The following is a 26567-nucleotide window of genomic DNA, read 5'->3' as shown; positions in this document are numbered from 1 at the left end:
GATTAAAAAAGAGTCCGGGTACCTTTGCTCTGTTTCAGATATTTGTTCAGCCAGCTGTTGCATCGCGGCGCTCACGCACGCGTCCGGAGGCACGTACACATTCACGAGAATGAAGGAGGAAAACTCTCGGGGTGAATAGAACGGCTTACAGTTTATGAAGAAGGCCTCCAAATTAGGAGAACACATCTTCTTCAGAGTTGTTACATCTGAACACCAACCTTCATTTATGTAGAAACATAGTCCACCACCTCTCGTTTTCCCCGTTAGCTCCGTGATGCGGTCTGATCTGAACAGCTGATATCCAGGCAAATGAAGCATGTTATCCGGGATGTTTTCACTCAGCCAGGTTTCAGTGAAGCACAATGCAGCAGAGTTTGTAAAGTCCTTATTTGTGTGGGTGAGGAGAAGTAGTTCATCCATTTTGTTAGGAAGGGATCGGAGATTCGCTAGATGAATGCTTGGGAGCGCAGTTCGGAAGCCGCGTTCGCGGAGTTTAACCAGCGCGCCGGCGCGCTTCCCTCTTTTCCGTCTGAGCGCGCGTTTGACTAGGACCGCTGCCCCTCCGACCAAAACATCCAATAAAGCGTCTGAATAATCAAAAACCGGAAAAAAATTGTCCGGTGTGTGTTGCCTTATGTCCATATATTCATATAGTCAATGTTATATTCATATAGTCAATTTAGTTCATTGGTGTTCAGCACTTAATAATTTAAATAAAAATAACTAAATAAACATCTTTGCCAGTTACAGTATAATGAGATTAGGGTGACCATACGGGCCATTTTTACGGGACGCACTCTTGCCCGGATTGCCTGAAATATCCAGGTTTTGGCTGTTTGCACTGTGCAGATCTATCGTTGTATGACATTATTTCACAAGAGCTATAGAGAGCAGAGCAGACGGCTCCTTATGCTTTCAAATCGCTCTCGCAGTACTTTGGTGTCATATGATCGGTGCGCAGCTTCAAGATAAACGAACATACGAACAAACAAACACGTGCACGTATTTGCATCGCTTTGCATCGTTCTCACCTTCTCACGCGCGACGCACCACAATTGGTAGATTATGTACAATACCTGCATGCTATTGGTCAAACTACGTTGGATGTTTTAGGCAATATAAAAAATTCAGGCCAGGACATGTCCTGTATAAATGGCACATATGGCCACCCTAAATGAGATTAACACTGGAATTGGCCAGTTGTACACCAACAGGAAAGCTCTGAAACAGAAAGAGGCCAAGTGTCATTTGAAAACCTGAGGAGGTGCTTGAAGCCATTCACCTCTCCTCACCTCTTTAATTCTTCACTGCTCTCCAACATCCTATGCCATTTTAGTATAAGAAAAGTGACCGACCCCCACTGCTAAATTGTAATTATATAGATTGTCCCTCTGACTAATTGTAAAATAAAGTTTCCCTGTGACCAGGTTCTAGTGAAATCAAAAACCTATTAAGCTTTGCTAATGATATTCTCTCTCTCCAAATGTAATTAGTTTGTTGACTTGCTGTTAAGCCTGCATCCAATACAAATCTTCAGGATATTCTAGGTATTCCAGATGAACCAGATAAGTAATACAAACTACTTGGGAGGGACTTACAATGGCACCAGGCGAAACCATAAATAGACCATAAATTACCCATCAAGCCCATATAAGAGTAACAGAAATAAAAAAACTAAATGTTAAACATCAAACAATAAATGGAATATTAGAGTCTTTTTTTCATTAATATACTTTGGTGTAGTATGGAGAGAGGATAGTGAATTTAAAATGTTGAACAATTAAGAAGAAATAAAAATTTGGACAAAAACAAAGAAGAAACATTTAAGATTTTGAACTATTTATAAGGTCACTATAAATATCAGGAATCAGGAAAAATGCAAGGTCTTGAGTGAACGCTATAGAACAATAGGGTCTTTTGTATGTTAAAATTTTAACTTAAGCATTCCAAAATGTATAAAATTCATGAATAAGACACTGCACAAAACCCAAGGCCCAAGCACAATGGTCTGTTTATGGCATGTTTACATAGAAAAACAATGGAAAGTCAATGCAGTGGAAAGAAAAACACGTTCTTTCTGAACGACCTCTAAGAGCTCTGAAACTCTAATATAAAAGTAGGCAAAACCTCAAATTTTCAAAAGACTGACTGAACCATTTGTCTCGCCATCTTGTTGATTGCACTTCTGAAAAGGTGCAATTTATCAAGCCTCTACAGACCGTGTTCTTCCAAATCAAACTTCTTTGGCTAACAAAGTGCGCTGAGCTAATATCAAGCTAGATTAGTGCAGGGATTTTCCATAACCCAAGCCCCTCTCTATCACACAGGAACAGTCATGCGAGAAACTACCACCTATTGATCACAGTTTCTCAGTGAATCACATTTACTGGTCGTGATGTCCATCCCGAGCTTCCACATGTATTTCTTATTTTTCTAATCACCCTCCCAGTGGATGCCAATCTGCCGATCTTTAATTTCTTGCCTGCCAGTGGCCCAAATCGATTGTTTCCCCCTGCTTGGCTTGATCCATATATTGTTGGAGTGTGCTTTTAAATGCCCAGCTTGTAAAGTGTCTAATCCACTACAAACAGATTTGTTTCGGTCATCAAGAAGCTTTTGCCCCATCCCTATCTCTCCACCAACCCTAATGTTCATCCATTTACATGCCTATCAATTAAACTCAATGTCAAATTCAGCTCTCCGATCTGTCTAGCCTAAAACTATTGATCCACCAGGCCTTTGATTATTGTGCCTGGCACTTTCTGTTGGCCACTGGGACACATAATCAGCTATGATCATTTGGGGCTTTACCCCACACTCCACAGTGACCATATAGTACCTGCTTAAAATGTGTGAAGAGACGTCACATGGAGAAGGACCAAAAGGTTGTGATAATAGCCTGAAAACCTTCGGACTGGTTTTAGAGGTTGGTGCTGCAAGTTAAAAGCACTGAAACGAGTCATCACTATGATCCTTTGGGTAAAGGTCACCACTGGCTCTGGATAAAGCTGCCTCAGCTGGTCATTATCTGCTGTTAAAATTTTACAGATGCTTAGTCCCTGTGGAAGCGCTGACCTACACAATCTCGCAAGGCTGTGTTGGAAAATAAAGGTGTAAATTATAGTGGTTCAAAAGCAGGAATTCAACGTTATACGTTTGCTGGGAGCAAGACTAGTTATAAAAAAATATTTTGTGCAAAAAAACTGAGAAATGGAGAAATCACAACTTTCAATTTTTTTTTAACTAAATGGTGGACCGTTTAAATTCTACAGTTATTTGTGGACACACTACTAAAGGTGTTTTTGATATATTTTATACACAATAAAAGGAATAAATATTTGATGTAAATATTTACATCAAATAAATAAATAAATATACAAATAAATAAAAATTGTTAACAAAAATGTTTTCATCAGATGTTGATCACTTAACAGATATTTCATTCAGCAACCAGAAATTTCCACTTGGTTCATTTGAGGTCCATTCAAGCTGGTCTATTGAAGGAGAAAAAAAAAAGGGGGGGGGGGGGGGGGGGGCATTAAAGGAAAATGTCAAATGTCAGTGAAGTTTTCACATCAAATCTAATAATAAAATGGTCAAAAAAAAACGTGGATAGGTCAGACAGTGGTGCCTTTTCTGCCTAAGGGAATTAGATTCACCATAATTCCATTTGCCACATTATCTCATCTTTCACTCAGCTGCGCCATGCAGGCAAACCAGCTCGCTCACAATGGTTAAAGCTGTGACTGTGTTGCATAAAAAAGGAGCAGTTGTCAAAAAGTCATGTGGCTCTAAATCAAAAAGCAACCCTAAGTACATTAACTCCATGGAGAATAGAGATGGAATTAGTGTGTGTTTGCTCTGTAGATCTTAACAATTCCTTCTAGTCAGGTGAAGGAAAGATTTAAAAAAAAAAATTGTCTTTATATTAGCCAGTTGTTTGGCCTGTTCTAAATAACACTGAGATGTCTGCTGACATTCATTTAAGAGAGTCACATAGAACTCCAAGCTGGACTGCAGTTTGCAAATCTGATTTTTGCAAGGACACAAAACTAGCTCAAGGTTCTGAAACTACTTACAATATCATATTTTAAAAAGATAACTCATGTCTCTAAATATTTCAAAGCTATAGTTAGATAACACACAACTCACTAAGTAAGCTTTAACCCAAGTAAGTATTAAGTTGGTAAGATTTGCCAGGGTTTGGAGAGGGAAAAATTAAACAAAAAAAAAACAAAAAAGATTTTTAAAGATTTTTTGGTAACACTTTAGAATAAGGTTCCATTTATTAACATTAGTTAATGTATTAACTAACATGAACAAACAATGAACAATGCATTGATTACACTATTTATTAAACTTTGTTAATGTTAGTTAATGAAAATACAGTTGTTCATTGTTTACTCATGTTAGTTCACACTACATTAATATTTATTGTTATTTAATAATGCATTAGTAAATGCTGAAATTAACATTAACTAAGATTAATAAATGCTGTAGAAGTATTGTTCATTCTTAGTTCATGTTTACTAATGTTGTTAACTAATGTTAATTAAATGGAACCTTATTCTAAAGTGTTACCGATTTTTTTCTTATTTTATAACAACCATAACTTACTGTAATGGCTGGTCATTGGCTTACCTAGTAATATTTGTATAATATCTCAATGACTTCTATAATGATACCTTGAGCTTGGAAAAGGAACAACACAAATAAAACTACTTTTTTCTTAACACTGTGTGGCTTCACTGCCTTACATCTGAGAGAAACAAGGTTTTCAGAGAAAGTAATCAGATTTCTCACAGTGGGAATCACGGTCGGTGTGCGTATGCATGCAGAATGTTTGACTCGGTGCCGCATTGTGATTTTATGTTTGAAGCTCCCACACCGTGACAGAAATGGATCTTGGATTTTTCCCTTTTTCTTTTTCTCCCCACTTGACTCACTTGCATTTTCACCCACACATCAAAGTGTTTCCTGCATGGCTTAGACTTCATACTGTGATCTCCTCATATGAACCAACATTTTTAAAACTGTGATCATGAATACCAAAAGGCAGTTCACTCTGCTATACTATCCATTTCCATTTTAGTGATCCTGACAGGATCCAGCTCAAGAACCCAAATTAAAATGCATTCTGTGGAACACAAAAGATTTTTTGTTCATACTATGAATATCAATGGGGTCCAGTGTTGTTTGGACCCCAGGATTCTTCAGGATTCTTAGGAGCTCCATCAACACTTTTTAACACTTTCAAATTCCATTCCACAGATTTACCCCCCAAAATCAATGCACAAAATACAAAAATAGTCCACCGATGGGGCTACTAATAATACACTGGCAGAAGTGATAACTCCCATTCCCTTATGATATTCATGACACTTTTCCAGAATTACACACGCTTGGTGCCAGTCTGGAGTGGAAAAATATGGAACAGCATACCTGACCCTGTCCAAGACAGTTTCTGGCTTTGCATGTGCACATAAAGCCACGTAAACACACTCACACCCTGTCAAAGCATTCTGTGGGTCAGTCCACAAATTCATGCTCTACTAAGCCTACTTTAACCCTTAGTATTGCTCTTTGGTCCATGTTCCGTGTTTGCCCAGCACAACCCTTGATCCCTCGCTTCAATTTCTCTGTCACCTCCTCTATCTTCCTGTCACCAGCCACCCTCTGAAGCAACACAAAAGTCCCAGAGGCTTTTGTTTACGATATTTACGGGTGTAAACAGAGAAAGGCATTCAGACAGAAGGGGCTCGCAGAGGACATGCATAGGGGCATTTAAGGCCCTTGAATGGAGAATACTCAAACCCCAAAAGGGTCAGTTAGTCTCAGTTTATTTCAGGTGGTGGACCAGCTTTTTTAAATATATTTTTATTTTTGCATTTGGCAGATGCTTTTATCCAAAGTGTCTTACATTACACTAAGAGAATACATTTCATCAGTGCATGCATTTGGGAAATTAACTTATGACCTTGGTGGAGCGAGCACCATGATCTACTTTTTGGCTACAGGAATGGTTATTAAAACAAAAAAAGTCACGTAAAACACCTAAAGATGCAAGGATGCAGGATGCAAACACCACAAAGGATACAAATTAATTACCCTTAAATTTTAACCCTACACTGTACCACTTTTACTAATCCATTATTTTAACAGATCGTTGTTTTATTCTTATTTCACTGAAATTAACCAGACTGCTATGTTCATAAATGACCTAGACTGCTACTACTTTATGGCAAATAAATGTTCATAAATGTTGACTTAATCAGTTTATGAATTAAGTTTATTAATCAATTAAATTTAAATTCAAGTTAATTTCAATAGCACTTTTCACAATACACAGTGAAATTTGTATTGAGAACCTCTTATGTATTTAATACAAGACCAGCTTTTTGAAATTCTGGTCCCACTTTATATTAAGTGGCCTTTACTATGTACTTGCATACAAATTAATCATGCAATACAATGCACTTATTGTGTAAATACATGTTTTTACATTGTACTTACATTTTAAAAATGCCTGCATATAATTACATCTGTAATTAGTTTCCGTAAATACATTTATTATAACACGGTTCACCCATCCCTTACCTTAACCCACACTTAAACCTACCCATGCACCAAACCTGTCCCTAACCTTACCCGTATTCCACCTCAATAGCAGCAAAAGTATTTTGCAATACAATATGAACACAATAAGTACATTGTAGTCATTTTCTGATGCAAGTACACATTAGTTAAGGCCACTTAATATAAAGTGGGACGATTCTTCTTTACAATGCTAATATAAGTGCCTTCTCTGTTGATCTCTTTTGACACAGAAATCTCTGTCATTTCAGTGTTCTGTGAGAGGCTACATGTGCTTTTGTGTGCCTCTGGGAGATGTGTGCTGGATGTTATTGTAAGCTTTGATATTGTGCGTTCGTCGTTATTCTGGAGTGATGAAGAGGGCTGTTCCAGTAAGGCGCAACCTTTAGGAACAGGGAGGGTAAAATAGCTTCAGAGATGACAGCTCTCATTCCTGTGTGACCGCAAGACCCGCTGTGGACCTGGCCAGTGGGGCCATGTTCCTCCTAAAACTGAACTCCATCACCTCTTTCATTGTTCTGTGACCTGACTCACAGACACCAAAACATTTAGTTGTCATTTCATTGGTGTAAAAATGCCATGAAATACAGAATGATGCCCATAAATGTAAACATCTGGCAGCACTGTAGATCCTGTCAACAGAGAGTGACATCTACAGTCAAGATGAAGGATATTTGTTTCATGATGACAAAGACCTTACGAAATGTACTTTTTCTTCCCTGGAACACAAAAGGAGATCTTTAGTGGAATGTCTGAGCTGCTCTGCTCAATACAATGAAAGAGGGCTTTCAAGCTACAAAAAAAGACAAAGTATCAAAAAGCGATAAATGCTCCATATTCTGAAGCCATATGATAGCTTTCAGCAGGGGCGTAGAATTAGGGGGGGGGGGGGGGTGGGATGGCTAGAGACGTGTCCCTACCAATATCCAGCCACTACCAAACTGTCTCTAGCAATAATTTTGATCAAATAATTAAATATATGTATATGTTTTTGTCATTTCAGACGCATCTGCAATGTCAAATCATTGATATTACCTAACAAGTTAAAGAAAATACGTTAGAAAACTCGAGAATGGAGTAGAAGCGACCAGGTGGAGCAGAGAGGCAAAACTGTCTTGTTCAGGACTTCAAGTGCTGACACTTTTTTTATTTACATCTGTAAATAGACTATTGTAGTTTTGTTGTATTGTAGTTTTGTGTTTGTTTACTTAGTTAAACATTAGACTGCTAGCAAATGTTAGCAATAGCAGTCAATTAATTACTGCAAAACTACCAAAAGGACATATTTACTATTGTAAAGAGTAGGAATTTAGCAGACAAATATTCACATTGTTTTATAACAGGTTTAGAAGGAGCTAAGGCAAACAACAACACAATGAAATTTAACACGGTTACTATAGTTAAACCATGGTTACCAAAAATTAACAATGGTTTTGCACTATATAGTTCACCATGGTATTTGTAGTAGTAAAACTGTGGTTATACAACTGGTAATTAGTCTGCTAAAAAAAAGAAAAGAAAAAAAAGGTTACTTGTACCATAGGCCTAATAATACCATGGTTAATTTTCCTTATAGGACCAAACATGACCCATGATAATGCAAAAACATGTTAAGATGATAAGATTTTTTCTGTAGCTATTGTACCAATTTTGACATTTAGGTAAGATAAAACAACAACATATGGTCCTAATGTAATACTTATTTTTTTTCTCAAATAAAGTATACTATGTGCAAACAAATTATAATGAGGTGGTTGTTTTGAAACAAGGTGGAAATGTGTTGATGAAAAAACTTAGTGAAAAAAGTAAACATACACATAAGGGACAGAGAGATGTGGAGATGTCAGGGAAAACGAAGAGACTAAAAAGAAAAATGGAAGTTCAAGTGATAACCTTGAATTATTTTGCACGGCCTCAGCCTAGGGATTTAAACTTTTTTATGTGATGATGATGACCCTCCAAAAGTTATGGAACAGTAAAGACAAAATTGCTTTGTTGGCTGTGGAGTCGATACATTTACAAATATGATTAAAAGCTGAATATGAGACAAAACTACAGAATGACACATTTTATTATTGGGTGATTCAACACATAGATGTTTTACCAGCTAAGAAGTTCAGCACTTTTAGAGTTTCATCCCTCTATCTGATGTGAGCATAAGTATTGGAACAGTTGCCTCACAGGTCTTTCTAAGTGATCAGCTGTGTCCTGTTGCATTAATTCTTCAGATATTAAAAGCAGGGAATGTGTCGTATCAGTTATATCCATTACTTCTGTATTCTAAATCTTATACCAGGATGAAGACGAGGGAGCTGACTTTGAGAAAAAAGCAAGCAACTTGGATGCTAAAAGAAAAGAGGAATTCAATTAGAGCTCTAGCAAAAACAAAGGCATGGAGAAATCAAGAGTTTGGAAACCACCAGTGACACCAGCAACCAACAACGACCTGATCGGCTGAGAAAACAACAGTAGTTGATGACAGACAAATAATAAAAGCTGTGAAAATGACTCCTAAAAGACATGTCTGTAAAATCACCAACAACTTCCAGAAAGCTGGGGTGATGCTCTGACAATCTACTGTCCTCAGGAGACTTTGACCCAGAATTACAGATGCTACACAGCAAGATGCAAACCTCTGACCAGCACCAAAAATAGAAAGGCAAGATTAGAGTTTGCAAAAAAAAGCACAAAGGTGAGCCAGAAGAGTTTTGGAACTGTGTTTATGGACCGATGAGAAAAAAGGGTACTGCAATGATCCCAAGCATACAGCCTCATCCGTAAAGCATGGTGGAGGTGGTGTCATGGTATGAGCATGCATGGCTGCCTCTGGAACAGGCCCTCTCAACTTTACTGATGACTTAATGTATGATGACAGTAGCAGAATGAATTTGGAAGGGTACAAAACCATCTTGCCTACCAATATTCAAGAAAATGCCACCAGATTCACTGGGAAATGCGTCATATTGCATCAGGACAATGACCCAAAACACCCTGCCAGTTCAGTCAAGGAATTTATAAGGGCAAAGAAATGGAAAGTCTTAGATTGCCCAAGTCAATCTCCAGATTTAAAACCGATTGAACATGAATTTCCCCAGCTGAAGAGGAAAGGCAGAAACTCTCCAAAACAAGCAACAAGTGGAATTGGCAGCATTAAAGGCTGGGAAAAGCATTTCAAAGGATGAGACCAAGAGTCTGGTGATGTCTATGGGCCACAGACTTACTGCTGTGATTGTGCGCAAGGGATCTGCAACTAAATAATAGCTTTTAATCTTTTATATCTGCCTTATGTTCAACTGTCCCAATACTTATGCTCACATCAATGAGTGGGATGAACTCTAAAAGTGCTGTTCTTTTTATTTGGTAAAACATCTATGTGTTGAAACGGCTCATAATAAAATGTGACATTCTGTAGATTTGTCTCATATTCATCTTTTAATCATATTTGCAAATGTCTTGACTCCACAGCCAACAGAGCAATTTTGTCCTTACTGTTTCAATACTTATGGAGGGCACTGTAGTTGTCCGTGGTTTCAAATTTTGTTGTGGGTTTATGGGATGGCCTGGATGAGTGAGATTTCCCAGCCTGAAATGTTGTCCCAGTCCGTACCTGCTCCCTATATAAAGCATACGGACAGAAAGACAAACGTTGTGCGGAAAGATACACAATCTTTCAGCCTAGGATAAAGTCATGAACATCAACAATAATTTGGGACAAATATAATGTGATTTTTTTTTTTTTTTTTTTTGGTAAACTATGTAAGTGGCAGCAGTAAGTAAGTGTGGTGCAGCAGGATTTGGAACAGCATCCTGAGTCGCCGCAGAGAGTCTTTAACTTTAAATTAATGTTGTTCAACTGAATGTACAAATCAAACTGTTAACTGAAATATCCACAAAATAAAAAACAACACTGATATAAGAACGTGCAGTTTATCTGTCAATCAGATGTGCACGAGTTTCGTTACTACAGCAACAGCAGAGTATTCTTTCAGAATCATCCTGGGTCCAATTCGATTAATTTTAAAATAAAGTGATGTGTGATTAAGACACCCAGTGCTCTGATGCTGATGTTTGATGGTTCACAAAATCATAATTGTGTAATTATTGTCTGTTAAACATACTATTAAAAAAAAAAAAAAAAACTCTTGAGCTATATAAATTATAACCGGTGGGGGGGATTGGGTTTATGTCCCCACCAATGCCGAAAGCCACCAACGTACGCCCTTGGCTTTCAGTGAAGAACAGACTAAAATTAAGTTGTTATCCATTTAAAATATGGTGTTTAAAATGTTGCTTAACAGCAATTTACAGTACATTTACATTGTATTGTAAAAGTGCAACTTGAACATTCTTCAATCAAAGGAACAGTTCACCCAAAAAATAAAATTCTGCCATCAGCCCCACTTTACATTAGGTGGCCTTAACTGCAATGCACTTACATTTAAATTAATAATTAGATTTTTTTTTTTCTTTCGCAAGCCAACACAATTGCTGCAATTGCATTCTCCTGGTACATATCTTTTTCTCCCTTTGTTTGTCTGTTTGTATTGCTTTATTTGCTTAATAAATACAAATAAATTAATTAATTAATAAATAATTTGATACAATGCACTTATTGTGTACATTTTGTACGTTTTTACATTGTACTTCTATTTTAAAAAATACCTGCATGTAATTACATTTGTAATCAATTTCTGTAATTACATTTATAACATTGCTGACCTATCCTTTACCTTAACCCACCCTTAAACATTCCCATACCAACAAACGTGTCCCTATTGTTACCCGTAACCTACCGCAATAGCAGCAAAATTGTTTTGCAATACAATATGAACACAATAAGTACATTATACAAATTTTTTATGTAAGTACATAGTAGTTAAGGCCACCTAATATAAAGTGGGACCAAAGATTATATTTAGAAGAATTTCTGATTTTATGTTCCACAGTATAGAAAGTCCTATGATTTCGGAATTACGTGAGGGTAAATAAATGACAGAAAACTGAATTTTCATTTTTGAAAGTGAAAAAAGTGAAAGTGATGTGACATACGGCCAAGTATGGTTACTCATACTTGGAATTTGTGCTCTGCTTTTAACCCATCCAAAGTGCACACACGCAGCAGTGAACACACACACACACCGTGAACACACACCCGGAGCAGTGGGCAGCCATTTATGCTGCAGCGCCCGGGGAGCAGTTGGGGGTTCGGTGCCTTGCTCAAGGGCACTTCAGTCGTGGTATTGAGGGTGGAGAGAGCGCTGGTTATTCACTCCCCCCACTTACAATCCCTGCTGGACCTGAGACTCGAACCTTTGGGTTACGAGTCCGACTCTCTAACCATTAGGCCACGACTTCCCCATTTGTGTGAACAAATCTCCTTAATAAACACTTGTCCCACGATAGAATATCATACAGGTTTTCGAAATCCATGATGCTGAGTACATACTAACAGACTTTTCATTTTTGGGTCTACTGTTTCTATAACTAAATTGCGCCATCTTTCATTCAGCTCTGTGCCGCAAAGACCAAAAAAGACATTTAGACACCACAATAACAGTCTTGCCCATTTTGTCAATATATACATATACGCTCATAAACGCTGAGACCAGCATTGTGCAACAGTACAGTTCATAATGCCTGTGGCCTGCCACTGTTTACCCTCTGGGATGGGACAGGAGCGTGGTGAGCATGCATTTGTGTACGTGCGAGAATGCATGTGCGATAGTAGAGATAAGGTGATGAGAGTAAAAAATGCGTGGGGAGATTGTCATGTAAACATCTTAGGTGATGAAAGCAAGGAAAAGAAGAGCCAGCACACAGAGAAGAGGGACATGCAGAGACTCAAAACAAATCAACAGACACAGACCTACAGAATTACAGCACCAAATACAGTAGGCCTCGTTATAAACCCAACAGACTAAACTTCCCACTGATTAAAGCTGCAGGTCATTAAACAACTCTTAATCTAATAAAGTGAAAAGATGGCAACTTTGCAAAAGAATCAATCTTAATTATATAAAATTACTCCTGGGCTGCTGATGAGAAAATGTGTTTTGGCCACAGATAATAGACGACATGAGTCTAAAATTATTAAAATTGGACAAATAGAAAGACAAATAAGCAAACAGAAAAGCAAGAAAGCAAACAAGACAGCAATAAAAAAGTTGAAGAAGTCAAGAAAGAAAAAAGAAGAAGAAAGCGGTGCAGAAGAGACGCAGACACTTGTATGTTGTTATTCAGTTTAAGCTGCTGTGAACTCCATTTAATTTACACTGGTTTGGCATTATGTGTCTACATCCAATCAAGTCTTCGATGAGGGCATGAAAAGAGTTAGGGAGTGGAAATAAGTGAAAATGGATGAATGAAAAGGAGTTGTTCAAAAGAGGGGAGACATAAGAGAGAGTGGAAAAACAGAGATTATACAACAGTGGCATTACACTGCAGAGGAAGAAAGCTTCACCAGTTATATAACATGCTTTCCATTGAGGATATTAGGCTTAAAATAAGGCATAATATGGATCATTCCATATGTCTATCTTTCAATGCATGTCCATCTATCTATCTATCTTACATCCACTGTATCTATCCCTCTGTCTATACATCCATCCAACTGTCCATTTGTCATCTATATGTCTGTCTATTTATAGAATCTATGCAAACAGGATTTCTATATGCATTTCAATGGAACAGAATGCATGTGTCCTTATAGACTGTTTAAAAAAAAAAACTGAATCTCTTTTAACTTCACATGCAATCGTGCAGCACTTATAGGAGGAGATACTAAGGCTATGAAATGCATCACAACAGTCAAAAACACCCACATAGCGCATGTTTATATATATATATATATATATATATATATAAACTATATAAAAACAGTGCAGATGGATGCAAGAATGCATAAACGGCCCCTAACTCAGCGGAGGAATCGATCAGAACATTTCTGTCAGGAAACTTTAAAAGCCAAAAAGGCTGAACATGGGAGGAGTCTGGCCACAAGTAAGTGTGTGTGTATGTGTGTGTGTGTGAGGAAGAGAGAGCAATCGAGGGATGACATCATTGTTAGTGATCGCTTCCAAGGCTGTATCTGCAGAAAAGAGGAGAAAGAGCTGGACAGAACAGATGACATGGATAGATTATGCAGGTAGAGTGAGCGTAAACAAAACTAGAGAGGCCGTCTTGCAAAAAGTTGAGGACATTTCCAATGAGACTGCTGAAATGACCGAACTGAGTGGCTGATACAGCTCAAGTCTTCAAGAGTGAACGGTTATGGTTACGTTAAAGATGAATATGCATGTGATGCATTATATATCCCAAACATACCACATAAAATTAATATGCACAAATGATTGCATCTCTGCAGTCTTTAAATGGCCCGCATTTACAGACAGGAAAAAACATAATTTGCAATGAAAAACAATTATAACACCACCCGCAGAACAAAGTGTTCCCTGGGGGCACAGAACCGTCTCCCCTCAGAAATCTTTAGGACTTTAGGGCATGTTAATCAAGACGATCACTAAAAGACTCCAATAAAACAAAGGGCGTAGAAGAGCTCAAGCGGCAGAAGCCTCTTCTGCCCAAGCTGACTGTAAAACGCTGGACTCTAATAGGTTATTGACTATTGCATATGAGACAGGATGACATCACTGGCAGCCAATGGGAGAGCGGGAAGTGCGGAAGATAAAAAGAGTGTTTTTAATTTGTGTTTTGCTGAGCTCAGCTTCTCTCACACAAGAAAAAGAAGAGAAATGCGTCAATAATGAATGTCGGAATTAATAAACAGAAGGGAAGAGGTGCTTGTTGGCATGTTGTCGAGTGGGCATGGGTCAGCCACGCTCTCCGTGCGCCTGTCACTGTATCCAGGGAGACAGAGCTGGAATTGCTTTCCTTTTCTTGTCAACCGTGTATGTGTGTGTGAGTTCAAGCTTGTGTGCTTTTACTGTACACCGAATGCATATTCATGCACACATGCAAATGTTTGTCAATCCTCTTTGACCAGTAGTTTGAATTTACTGCGTGTGAACTTGTCGATCTTCGATACACCTGATCATGAGTCATTCCTCTCTCTGCTCCTCTCTACCTCCTACATGAAACCTTTCCTCTATCGTTCTTTCTCGTTTTACTAAAATATGTAACCCCGTGGCTAAAACTGCTTGCCATCTCCATGACAACACACTGTGGATCCACAAATCGCTGGTTGGTTAGCAGAAGCTCTAGCTGGGTGACATAATGTTGTCTCTGGTCTTCTGTGGCCACTGGACTTCACCACTTCTTGGCTGGGCTTTTAAATGGCAACCATGGTGCGTGTCTGCCAAAACACTTATGAGAGTATGCAATGGTGTGAGTATTTCCACACTGAGTAACTAACCTGTTATATAACTACAGGAAATGGTTGCTGGATATACTTTGCAACATTTCACGGTTGGCTTAATGGCATTCATACAACTCAAAGGTTAGAGTTATGGTTAGATGTGAATGGAAATTTTTAAACAACAAGTGTTATGTAAAAAAAAAGATGCATATAATAAAGAGATGTCACACACTCACACACACACACACTTCTAAAAAAACAATATTCTATTCTATATATATATATATTTAACAATAAATGTCAATTTTAACAATATTGACCCAAAACACTTGTAAAAGAAATCACTTTGAAAAGGAAATTGAGTTTTGTAATGACCAAATTCAATCTAAACTTGTATGGCATGATAAGCGACTGGACTTATAAGCCTGAAGAACATTCTCAAACATACTGAAGGAGTCTTTTAAAAGTCAATGAAAAGCTAACCTTTCCTACACCACTGTAAACTGGCCTTACCACATTGTCAGAGCACATTCATGTCAACCAGTCACAACCTGACAACATCTACCCTATACATATAGTTCCTCAGTTCATAAGAGTGCTTAGTGTCAGAAGACATATTTCAGAATCTGTGCAGCAACTCGTGAAAGACCCTTTGCCCTTTTATGGATTTGTGCATGTGAGCATAAGTGTGCACATGTACTCTAAAGAAAGTGACATGAACATGCCCAGGTCAACATATGTGACATTGTCAACCAGTAGATTTATTTATACAGTTGTGATGCTAAAGCTGTGACAACTAGCTTTATCTGTGCAAATGTGTGCCATACACAATGTCAAGATGTCAAGGGTTTTGCTGGACTACGTATATCTGCACTTCAGTGGCATAACAGATTACAATCCGATTACAAACACAGTCCCTTCTTTAAACTTAATAAAAGTCTCAGTCTGAAATAACAATTTGATGTGAACTGCAATGATAAAAGGAGTTTTCTCCTATGGGAAATCCATGCTCTACGTAATCATTTTAGTAGAGAGGAAGAGGATGAGATGTGTGTGTGTGTGTGTGTGTGTGTGTGTGAATATGCTTGTACTTGCTACATCTAATCCAACAGTAGTGCTGAGTTTTTTTGGGAAACAGCACCCCCCCAAAAAAAAGTACGGAGCCAGAGCACTCCCTTGTGGTGCTAAATAAGAACTTCAGCTAAACTTTGCAAACTTTTTAAACAGCAGTGGCCTGGATTTACACTGCAGAACACTGGAAGTTACTGAACTGCTCAAAAATGTTTAATTGTTGTTTTTTCCTCTTTATCTTTTCATGTTTTTACATATTTTACGATTAGGACTGCCATTCTTATTTTTTTTCTTCTGAACCACATACACACGACAGCAACAATTTGATCTCAGATTTGTCTGAATAAATTATATCCCATTCATGATTACTTTATCATTATACTTTTATCATTTAATTAAGACTCTCAAGACTCTCATACAATCAGAAACTTAATGGTTGTTTAATAACTAGATGCCTATTATGGCACATGGGGCTGAATATGCTATTTAATACATATTATGAAATTAGAATGTACAAATTAAACAACTTATGAAAAACATGTTATGAACTTACCTGTTTCCAAAGTCTGCAATAATTCTGGGGATCCAGTGGAGGTCTGGCCAGACTGGTACAGTGGCTCATTCTCCCAGTCTTGAGCAAAAGACAGAGGTCAAAAGTCAGGTTTATAATCTGATGTGCTATCAGAACTGTTTAGTAAATTGAACTGTTGGAGAAATAAGGTACATTTAAACCCCTTACAAAAAGTACTGTGGTGGTACAATGGTAAAGTAATGGTATTAGATGGCAAAAACATTGCATTTTGATATATACACTACCTTCCAAAAGTTTGAGGCCAGTTCAATTCAGCTTTATCATTAGATGAATAAACTCAATTTTAAAATATCTAAAAATAGAAAATGGTTATTTTAAATTGTAACAGTGTTTCACAATATTATTATTCTTTTTATTCTTTTACTGTATTTTTGATCAAATAAATGCAGCCTTGGTGAGACCAAACCCAAACTTTTGAATGACATTATCATTATCATTATTACCATGCTACAAGAACCTTTCATATGCAATTAACAGACTCTATAGATTAGTTTTTTCTACTTGCAAAAAATATACATTTAATTTAATATGAAGGAAATATACAATAGCGCACTAAATATACAATTACTAGAATTTGTCAATAACATAATGAGTCACCAATGTAAATGCTAGACTGGTGTCTGACTCTCTCTGAGTAGTTAAATTAGATAGGTGAGGCTGAGGAGCAAACTCACCCAGTCTCTCTAGGGCCTCCGTCAGCCTGAGCACCACGACTGGGGTCTGGTCAGGCAGAGCGCACTGCTCCACAACATCTCCCTTTCCACAGGGGCCTGTCAGAGGAGGAGGCAGAGAGAGAGATGATGATGAGAAATCCCAGTGGTGAGACCAAATTCCCTGATTAGGTGGCTGCCTGTAAACCCACATCTCATCTCTCCTTAGGGAACAGTCAGGTTGTCATATTCACACAAGCATGGTAGATATGCAACATGATACTCAAGTCTCAACCTCACACAAATTTAGGTTTATTCAACAGTTCACACAACCTCTAAAAAACAGAATTAATCTAGTTTATTTTAATGTTTACAAATACTAACACATTTTGCCGTTTACATTTATTCATTTAGCTGACGCTTTTATCCAAAGCAACTTACAATTGCTATATATGTCAGAGGTCGCACGCCTCTGGAGCAACTAGGGGTTAAGTGTCTTGCTCAGGGACACATTGGTGTCTCACAGTGGATTCGAACCCAGGTCTCTCACACCAAAGGCATGTGTCTTATCCACTGCGCCATCACCACCACCCAATTCAACGGAAGTCAATAGGAATCTAAACTGTTTAGTTACCAGCATTCTTCAAAATATCCTCTGTGTCCCACAGGAGAAAGAAAGTCATACAGGTTTGGAAATACATAAGTAAATGATGACAGAATTTTAATTTTTGGGTGTACTATCCCTTTAATTGCCTCAAATTATCAACATTTCGTCCAAATGGGTTTTTAAAATTCAGTATATGATATGTCCTCCAGCAGAATGAAATACAGTGGATAATGTTTCATAAGCATTATTGTCTCTACCCATTTCCACTGTCCTTCTACTGAGCACTGACCTTCTGTTGAGGTTCCAGTTGGGAGTGTGCCCATATATCTCTATATGTGGGCAATTATATGCGTTCAGACCACCATGGATAAAATCCTTGAGGGGGTCTGATTTTTAGTATTCACATCTAGTAATGTCAATGACACACTGCCCATATGTGTGAAAGAGAGAAACACGACAGCATCCTTCACATGACACCCTGTCTATGTTGTTCTGGGACACTGAGCATGTCACACATGACCAGAGAGCATGGTGAAGAGTGGAAACACAGCAGACTGTGCATGAAAAGACTATTAGCCCTTAGAACAAAAGAAATATGGAATTTGTAAAATATTATTGAAAAACTGATATTTAAAGGTTTGCTCATGTTTGTTTATAATACATTAGTATTAATTTATACTACTTATTATATTAAAATTGTGTTAGTATATGCAGAATTAATGTTGTAACAACATTAAAGCCTAACCTTAAAAAAAGTTTAAGGTGAGGGTGACAAAAAATTAGCTAACTAAGAAAACATGATGAAGTGGAGTCACTTTCACACATGCAAATAAAGTCTAAAGGTCATATGACAGCAATGCATCACTCTCGTAACTACATGGAATAAACATGATTTCATCTTAATGTATTAATATTACTAACAAAAAAAATAAACAAACATTAAAATAACTATTTAAGTTATTACATATCAAACTCAGAGCGGGATTTTCTTTTCTCTCTGAACAGTAAACTTAACTCACATTTACAAACATTGTTAAACTCATTTATATCAGTATGTGGTTCCATTTACATCAAATTTGCATTATAGCGAGAAATTACGATTTTCTGCACCATTATGTGAAGCATGAGGTCCGTTCAACTGTAGTACTCTTATAGTTGTTGTTTACAGGCTCTTGTGAGTTATCTTCAGTGACAACACTAATTAGCACGGATGTGCACCACCCGCTAATGTCTACACAGAAACCAATGCTATCTCTCGTTTTTTCTTTCTGTAATTAGGAAATGGCTGTTTATTTAACAGAATCTCACACACAAGCATCTGTTGACAGCAGGAAAAGTTTGCGTTCCCATGCACAGGTGTAATTGGTGTGCTAATCTGCACAGCAGTGGCCCTTGTTGCATCCCGCTGTAATTTTCGCACGGGAGAATCACGCTACGAGGTGGCAATATTTTCTGGACTGTGTTATTTGTCAAAGCACCATGATAAAGGTTTAGCTGAAGTGTCATTTAGATCCAACAGGTTAAATCTAACAAGAAACATCAGCATCTTCAGTACAGAAACTGATTAGGCCCATCACTTTGACTTTCCATATGCAAATGTATAAATTGCTGTGATCCTTTAGAAGTAATAGATGAAGCTCCAGGAACAGGAAAGGGGGAGATGACAGTGATTAAAAAAAACAAAGATTAATGAAAAGTTCCCCTGAGGCTTTGATGCAGGTGGCACAAAGATGGTGGAGGTTTGAGATTACACACGTTAACGGCGGAGCGCATTGGTATTCCAACAATACGCGGTGCATTTAATTGCTCCACATCCTGCTGGTTTCTCTATGGACCTCAACAAGTGACGCCTTATGAATGAGCAAACAGGTCAGAGCACGATGGGAGGAATCATAATTCTCTCTCTCTCTCCCTCTCTCTCACACACACACACACACACACTCTTTCTCTCCCTTGTTCCTTTTGTTTTGGAATCCTCACATTCCTTAATTGTTGGCCAGCCAAGATTTATAAGACACAAGATTAATGTGGAGCTGTGTGCAAACTATATCTTTCATTATAGAGAAACTAAAGATGTAGGAGTGGTATTTTAACTTAGATGGTTAGTTGATGAATTATAGTTCCAGGAAGTATGTGAACCCTTTATCACGAGGAAATTAGCCATAAAATTTGATCTGATCTTAATTAATAAGGAGACAAACAATAATACATTTTGTCTTAATTGAACACAACAGTGGAGGGTGGAAAAAGCATGTGAATAACGTGATTTAAGCGGATTATGTTTGTCTATTGATATAAGCGAGATCAAATTTTGTGACCAATTCATGCAGAAATGCGTGCTAAATCCATATTTTTCCTGTATTATATAAACAATTGCTACAAAACACTCAAAAACACTGGAAAACAAATGTATGAGGCATCGGGAAATCATTTCAGACATCTGACTTGGATTTTTACCATTTTTTTTTCCTCATGTGTTTCAAATGTCAAAACTCTGACCTTCGATTTGCACCAGCGTGAACTTGTGTTTACATTTCTGGCACCACACATGTGCGCAAGGACTTTCACGTTTATGTGTGTGTAAAAGCGGTCACAGGTTGTTTGGCTTTGTGTAGAAGGCAGTGGGCAAATTTCCTTTCAATTGGAGTGCTACTAGGCGTTTGGTGCTTCGATTAACGTCACTGTCAGAAAACATCACTGAGGCAATTTCTCAAAACGTGAGGCACTAGCTGATGGGTGAGGGACAGCAAAGAACAGAGGAACGAGAGGGAAAGGACAGAGCATGGGAAAAGCAATACTGAGAACAACACCATGACAACTAATACAACGATTCTGTTGTTTCAACATTTCTTCAGAGTCATGTTCAGTAGCCCCTCCTACTGTGAAATCTCATTGGCTCACATATAGGATGCACAATATCACATTTATTATATATTATTTATTTAATATATTTTATAAATTAATTGTTATCATTGATATGATATATGACAACTAATAATATAAATATTAAGCAAATTGTATTATTTAGCAAATTTAGCAACACTTTTTAAAAAATTATACTACTGTTTAAAAGTTTGGGGTTGAAAGAAATTAATATTTATCAAGGAAACATTCAATGTGTCAAATCGCACCCACTGTTACATGTTTGCAAGCATTTTCCAGGTGTTTTGCAGTTCAAATGCATGCTAATTAGCTTGCAGGTAACTTAAGACAATCAAAAGATCTGCAAAAAAGGAAGGACAAAGCAAACAAAACATGGCACTGTTGGTAAAGGACTTCTAGGGGAAATACATCTCCACTTAATATCTATTGTTGATCCCATTAATGGCATGAGTGTAAAGCACGAGACTATGTTAAACTGTGGGGGTGTCGCTGTCACTGTACAAAGCTTGTGTGTGTCCGTCCTAGCCGCTCTGTGAGAACACACGAGCCTATCAGATCTTATCCGTTTTCTATTAAGAGGACAGAAAGCAATTTCTAGGGGTTTCATTGTCCCGTGTGTGTGTGTGTTTTAACGAGCTCTGGTCACAATGACAAGGAATTACTGAATGGATCAGCACTTCTGCACAAAGCCATTAAGCGTCCAAAGTCGGGGGTCAGCCAGATGAAAATGTGGGAAACACAACAAATTCATATGAACAAACATATTCTCTTACGCCTGGTTTCCCATAAATTAAAACAAATCTTCCTTTTAATTTTCTGACTTGCCCAAGTATATTCAGGACATTGTCAGCACTATTTACTAATTTTCTGCACACATTAACTATTACAATAATTGTATTTTACTGGCTCATTCCCTTTGAGGGTGCCATACAGTGAGACCTGCTCTTTCTTTATTTAGAGTCCACCTCACACGGAGCAATATATAGCAGTGAGCACTAGGGGGTGCCACACTAGCCTCAGTGTCTCAGTGATGCAGATATGTGAGCCTTTGTGTGCTGCAGAAGGGACAAAGGAATGGTGAGAGCCACTGGTGGGATCTTACATAAGATTCTGGGAAGATATCAAATGTGAAATACATACACAAACAGAACAAATGCTCAATCTGAACATTAGATGTATGTCATGCCAAGTTGCACAAATTGGAAAGATTAAATAAAATAAACTTTAAAAACTTAGAAATGTCACCCTGGGAACTAACTATAATAAGCTTAAGTTGAGAAAAATGACTAAAACTGAAATACAAAAATATAAAATGAAAGCTAAATAGAATAAACTATATAGACAAAAAGACAAATGTCCAAAACAAAATTAATAAAAACTGAAAATATTCCATATATTAATAAATGAAACGCATGAATATTTTTAAACTTTATTCGATTCTAAATATTAAACAAATATTCAATATTCAAAATAAATTTAATGGCATATAAACAATACTAAATTAAATAAACTAGCTCAATTAAATACATGCACTAAATTAAATAAACTGGCTTCTTTGTTACAGTTAAATATGAAAATACAGGGAACAAAAACAGAAATAAAATACAGGAAATTTCTTCAAATTCTCTTAAGTTTCCTGTGGCCCCCTGGCGGTCACAAGGCTCCAGTGTGAAGACACCTGGTCAAGATCTATGTGTGAATATACTCATTTTTAATGTCTTTTTTTTCCTTTTATATCAGTGTGACATTCACTATGCTGAATTCATTACTATAGCATCAAATGTGGATGCAACGGATATTGACAACATTGTCTGAGCAAACGGATGAGATTACATCACTTGCAGGATGACAGCAGACAGCCAGATTGAATTTCGAAATCAAATGGGATTTGTGTGCACAATCCACACAACACAATCCATAACGCAACGTGAAAATAAAGCTCCCGCTCTACATAACACACCCTTCATCTCTTTTAAAGTGATGCCACATAGTAAATCAAGCTTTGTACATAAAACCCGGTGCACAATACATAAGATTCAGACAAAGAGAGCTGATGGCTCTCTCGAATGGAATTGGAGTATGAGGAGGAGGAGCAGCGGTCAGACAGATGAAGGCTTGCAGCTACAACGGTCCTGCCAAAGTGATAAGGGATCAGTCTCTTCCTGTAGATCTTCAGAATGCTTTTGAAGGATTTTTCCTTTCTCTTTTCTCCATCTCTCTCTCTCACACACACACAGCTATAGCCATTTCCTCCATTACAGTGTGAAATTGAAACTCTCCCCTGTTTCTTTACCTGCTCTGCTGCTCCACTGTCAATAAGGGATGTTTAGCCTTTGACCCTGCCACAGGCTAGAGTGATGAAAGAAGTGGACCGGCCAGCTCACACACAAAAGGTATACACTCACAAATAACCCCGTAAAGTAGTATGAATTATGATTCAAATGCAGTAGAATCGTGACACACACACAGAGACTCCACAGCTTTTTAATTCCTGCAATCCACGTCCTTATCAATCACATGTGATAGCGGGCGCCACCCCCTTCAACACGGGAAAGATTACCAACTGCCTCACAAAATAGCATCTTACTCACACACACTGGCCACAATGCGTTTGGAATAATTTAAGATAATGGTGAAAATATGTCAGTGAAAATAATTGAATTTAGATGCACTATCCAAACCAGTTGTCCAGATGGATAGAACCGCCCAGCTCTTCCCTTTATATTGATTATGTGCTCATTGTCTATTCCTGAAAGCATAAGAAAATACATTACACAAATCAATAGTTCGCACAAATTTTATCAGGTTCACACAGGCCGAGATTAAAATGATTATGAAGTGAGGGAAAGTGATGCCAAGAGGGAGATTGTCAATCTATCAAATTTTGAACCATTTCAGTAAATTTAAACACCATGAAGAGCCCTCTGGGATAAAAATGGTTGGATTCTCATAGTGAATGTGTGATAGAGCTCATCTTGACTGACGTCTGTATTTTATCAACGAACTTATCCTCAGTGGAAAAATGTGACTCTACCTACACTTTTACTCTACTTCAAAAACGTACCTATTCATGCAATTCCCACTGAAATGAACACTAGAGGCAGTAAAACACATTTTATTCTATTTTATATTTATTTTCATACAAATCATTGATTAATAAAGACTAATTTTCATATGTTTCCTTCCACAAAGTATGTTAACCTCAAAATAATTTTGCCATAGTGCATGATTTGTAAACGAATACATTTTGAAGTTTGTATCACATGCGTATTTTCTGGCACGTAAATTTACTCGGTAGCCCACCTGGTAGCCCACTGCACTTACAATGTAGACTGCTTAAGTATAAAGTCATGACTCATGATAAAAAGCTCAAAGATTTGTATAAGCAAGCTAAAATGGCATGGTTGCTTTAGCAAATGTGTTTAAATTTCACGTTTGCTTTTGTTAACACTATCAGTTAGGTTTAGGGTAGAATTTAGTATAGGTGGTTTGTTATTGTTATAGGTAATTGAGCTTTATCCTTTAAGTGCCACTCACCATACATTTAATTTCCAAAGTGCTGTGATATGTATTGTCAGCTTTACATTCATCAGCTTCAGAACGAACTGAATGCTCTTTTAGTGCTCCTCACTCAACATTTAACTTTGAAATAGGCTCAAAATGTGCAAGAAGCTTTGTAAGATAATTTTGATAAGTGAGCCTGGGTAAAAAAAAATAAAAAAAAAAGTTGAAAAAGTGAAAAACAGAAAGTGAAAAACAGAAAGAAAAAAAAGTGTATATCTACCAGTTAGAGGAGTAAAAAGATTGAAGAGAGGGCAGGAAGGAAGAAAGAGGAAAGTAAACAGCGAAGGAGTAAAGCAGGTGATGGATCCAGGCAAAAAAGAGAGGAAAGTCACAGTGTGGCCATCCCAAAAAGATGCCACCTGGCAGGGGCCTGGCCTCGGATGTTTTGCCTGCAGCCAATGACAGAGTCCCACAAGAGGGGCGTAGAGCACATGCCTCTTCAATTAGAGCACTCCATGAGGGAGGAGAATGAGAGGGAGAGGGATCGTAGTAGCTGAGGAAAGATTTGTGTGTTGTCAGATGAGCGGTATAAGAAAAGAGTTGATGAAAAAGGAGAAATCCGAAATGAAAAAAAAAAAAAAAAAAACTGGAAGAGTCAGAAGAGGGCTGTGAGTTTATACGACTGAGGTTAACATGTCATTGAACAAAAGTTTGCAGCAAATCAGCAAATGGTATTACAGCTTCAATGGTTACAGTGTATGATGTTTTGGGAATAAAGAACTGTTTCTTAAAAAAAAAAAAAAAAAAAAGCAGAGCCTTATATAAATCAAATAAGTTTAAATTTGATGAGAATCTGTAAATACACACCTGAAGTCACAGTTTATATACAGTATTAAACGTGGCATGTGGCTTGGCATGTAAACAACCTGCAGCTATAGTCTAATAAATTATACTACTTGGCAGAAGAATTAATTTAAATTAGTAATATTAATACATTTCATGGTTTATTTATTTTTTCCCCCCTTTTTTCCACTTGAGGCTGTAATATACGAGTTATTTACATATTTCAACTAGGGCTGGGTGATACATTGACAATACCATACTATGCAAGTTCAGTAAATTGTTTAGAAGAAATTACAGACGTTAAAAATCTGACTGACCAATCATTTGATCCATGACCCATCAGTCATCATTTACTCATCCTTATTTCATGTCATTCCAAATCTATATGATTTTAATGGGTTTTTTTTTTGTCCATACAATAAAATTCAATAGGGTTCAACAGTTTTCAATTCACTTTTCAAAATATCTGTTGTGTCGGGTAACTAGATCAATTCAGTGTCCACAATGTGGTGGTCGTCCATCCTTTGCAACGAGAACATTAACGCTCACTTACTGCAGGGCCCTTAATGAGCTATTAAAGACCTCTTCACTACCGTGAGAGAAACTAAAGTCTGTGCGCTGCAAATGTATTCATTCATGAGTGTCTGACCATGGCCTACTGAGGCATGCATAATAAGAAAAGGGAGATAAAAGCAGACTGAAGTTATTTTTTTTCTTCTTGATGTAAATGTGTGCGTTGCCCACCAGCATGTCAATGTGTGCCTCCTGAGCCTGTGTCTATCTGTGCATGTGTGTTTATGTGAGTGTGGGAGATAAGTTAGTAGCATTCCTCTGAGTTATTGCCATTCTAAAGTAAGATGGGACAAATAGACGGCAAATGTAGGCCAACATTTTCCTGCTAGCCACTAAATATTTATCACATCGTACACATATACAAACCCTGCAGCTTCATATTGCACATGAAATACAGACAGATACTGCTCTAGACTGCATTTGAGAGAGTCAGGAGATGTAATTTAAAATGAGTGTATATGTAACAAAGACTGAAAATGAGAAGAAATGAGAAATATGATGTGTGTGTGTCTGCACGTGACCAGGAGGGACATTAAACTCATCTGCTTCTTCCGCCCATTCCCATGGGTTATCATCTATGCAATGACCAAATCTAATGCATTACATACTGTCCCCAATCTACACGTCACACAATTCAACAGATTGAAAGACGAAGGGCTTTTATACAACTGAAATGTAAATGAAATGAGAATACACAAATGCAACCTTGAAAACTGAGGGGCATTTCATGTGCGCTTTCAATTCTCTCGCTTCACTCAAAGAAGAAAAAAAAGAGCTGACTGAGCGGACGTTAAAATTCATTTAAATCTTCCCTTTTCATTGTTTTTTTTTTTAATTTAATTTCTTTACCAATCTCACTGTTTGAAAAAGTTTTGTGGTCGAGCAACAATGGATCCTTTCCTAGTTTCCTCATGTGCTTCCAATGCCGTTTCATCC

The 26567-nt window shown here is 37.5% G+C and overlaps 1 protein-coding gene across 1 annotated transcript in view; it reads right to left on the bottom strand.

Moving 5' to 3' along the window:
• The window catches only part of pik3r3b (phosphoinositide-3-kinase, regulatory subunit 3b (gamma)), a 163448-nt gene that overhangs the window by 86243 nt on the left and 50638 nt on the right, over positions 1 to 26567 (bottom strand). The window contains exons 3-4 of the mRNA XM_079431954.1: positions 17246 to 17341; positions 16533 to 16610 (exon numbers count right to left, since the gene is read on the bottom strand). Coding sequence (XP_079288080.1) covers positions 16533 to 16610; positions 17246 to 17341 — 174 coding nt within the window. The remainder of the gene's footprint in view (positions 1 to 16532; positions 16611 to 17245; positions 17342 to 26567) is intronic.

Source organism: Barbus barbus, assembly GCF_936440315.1.
Source record: "Barbus barbus genome assembly, chromosome: 13".
Taxonomy (NCBI): Eukaryota; Metazoa; Chordata; class Actinopteri; order Cypriniformes; family Cyprinidae; genus Barbus; species Barbus barbus.
Note: the sequence above shows the minus strand (reverse complement) of the source record. Positions and strands in the feature narration are given on the sequence as shown.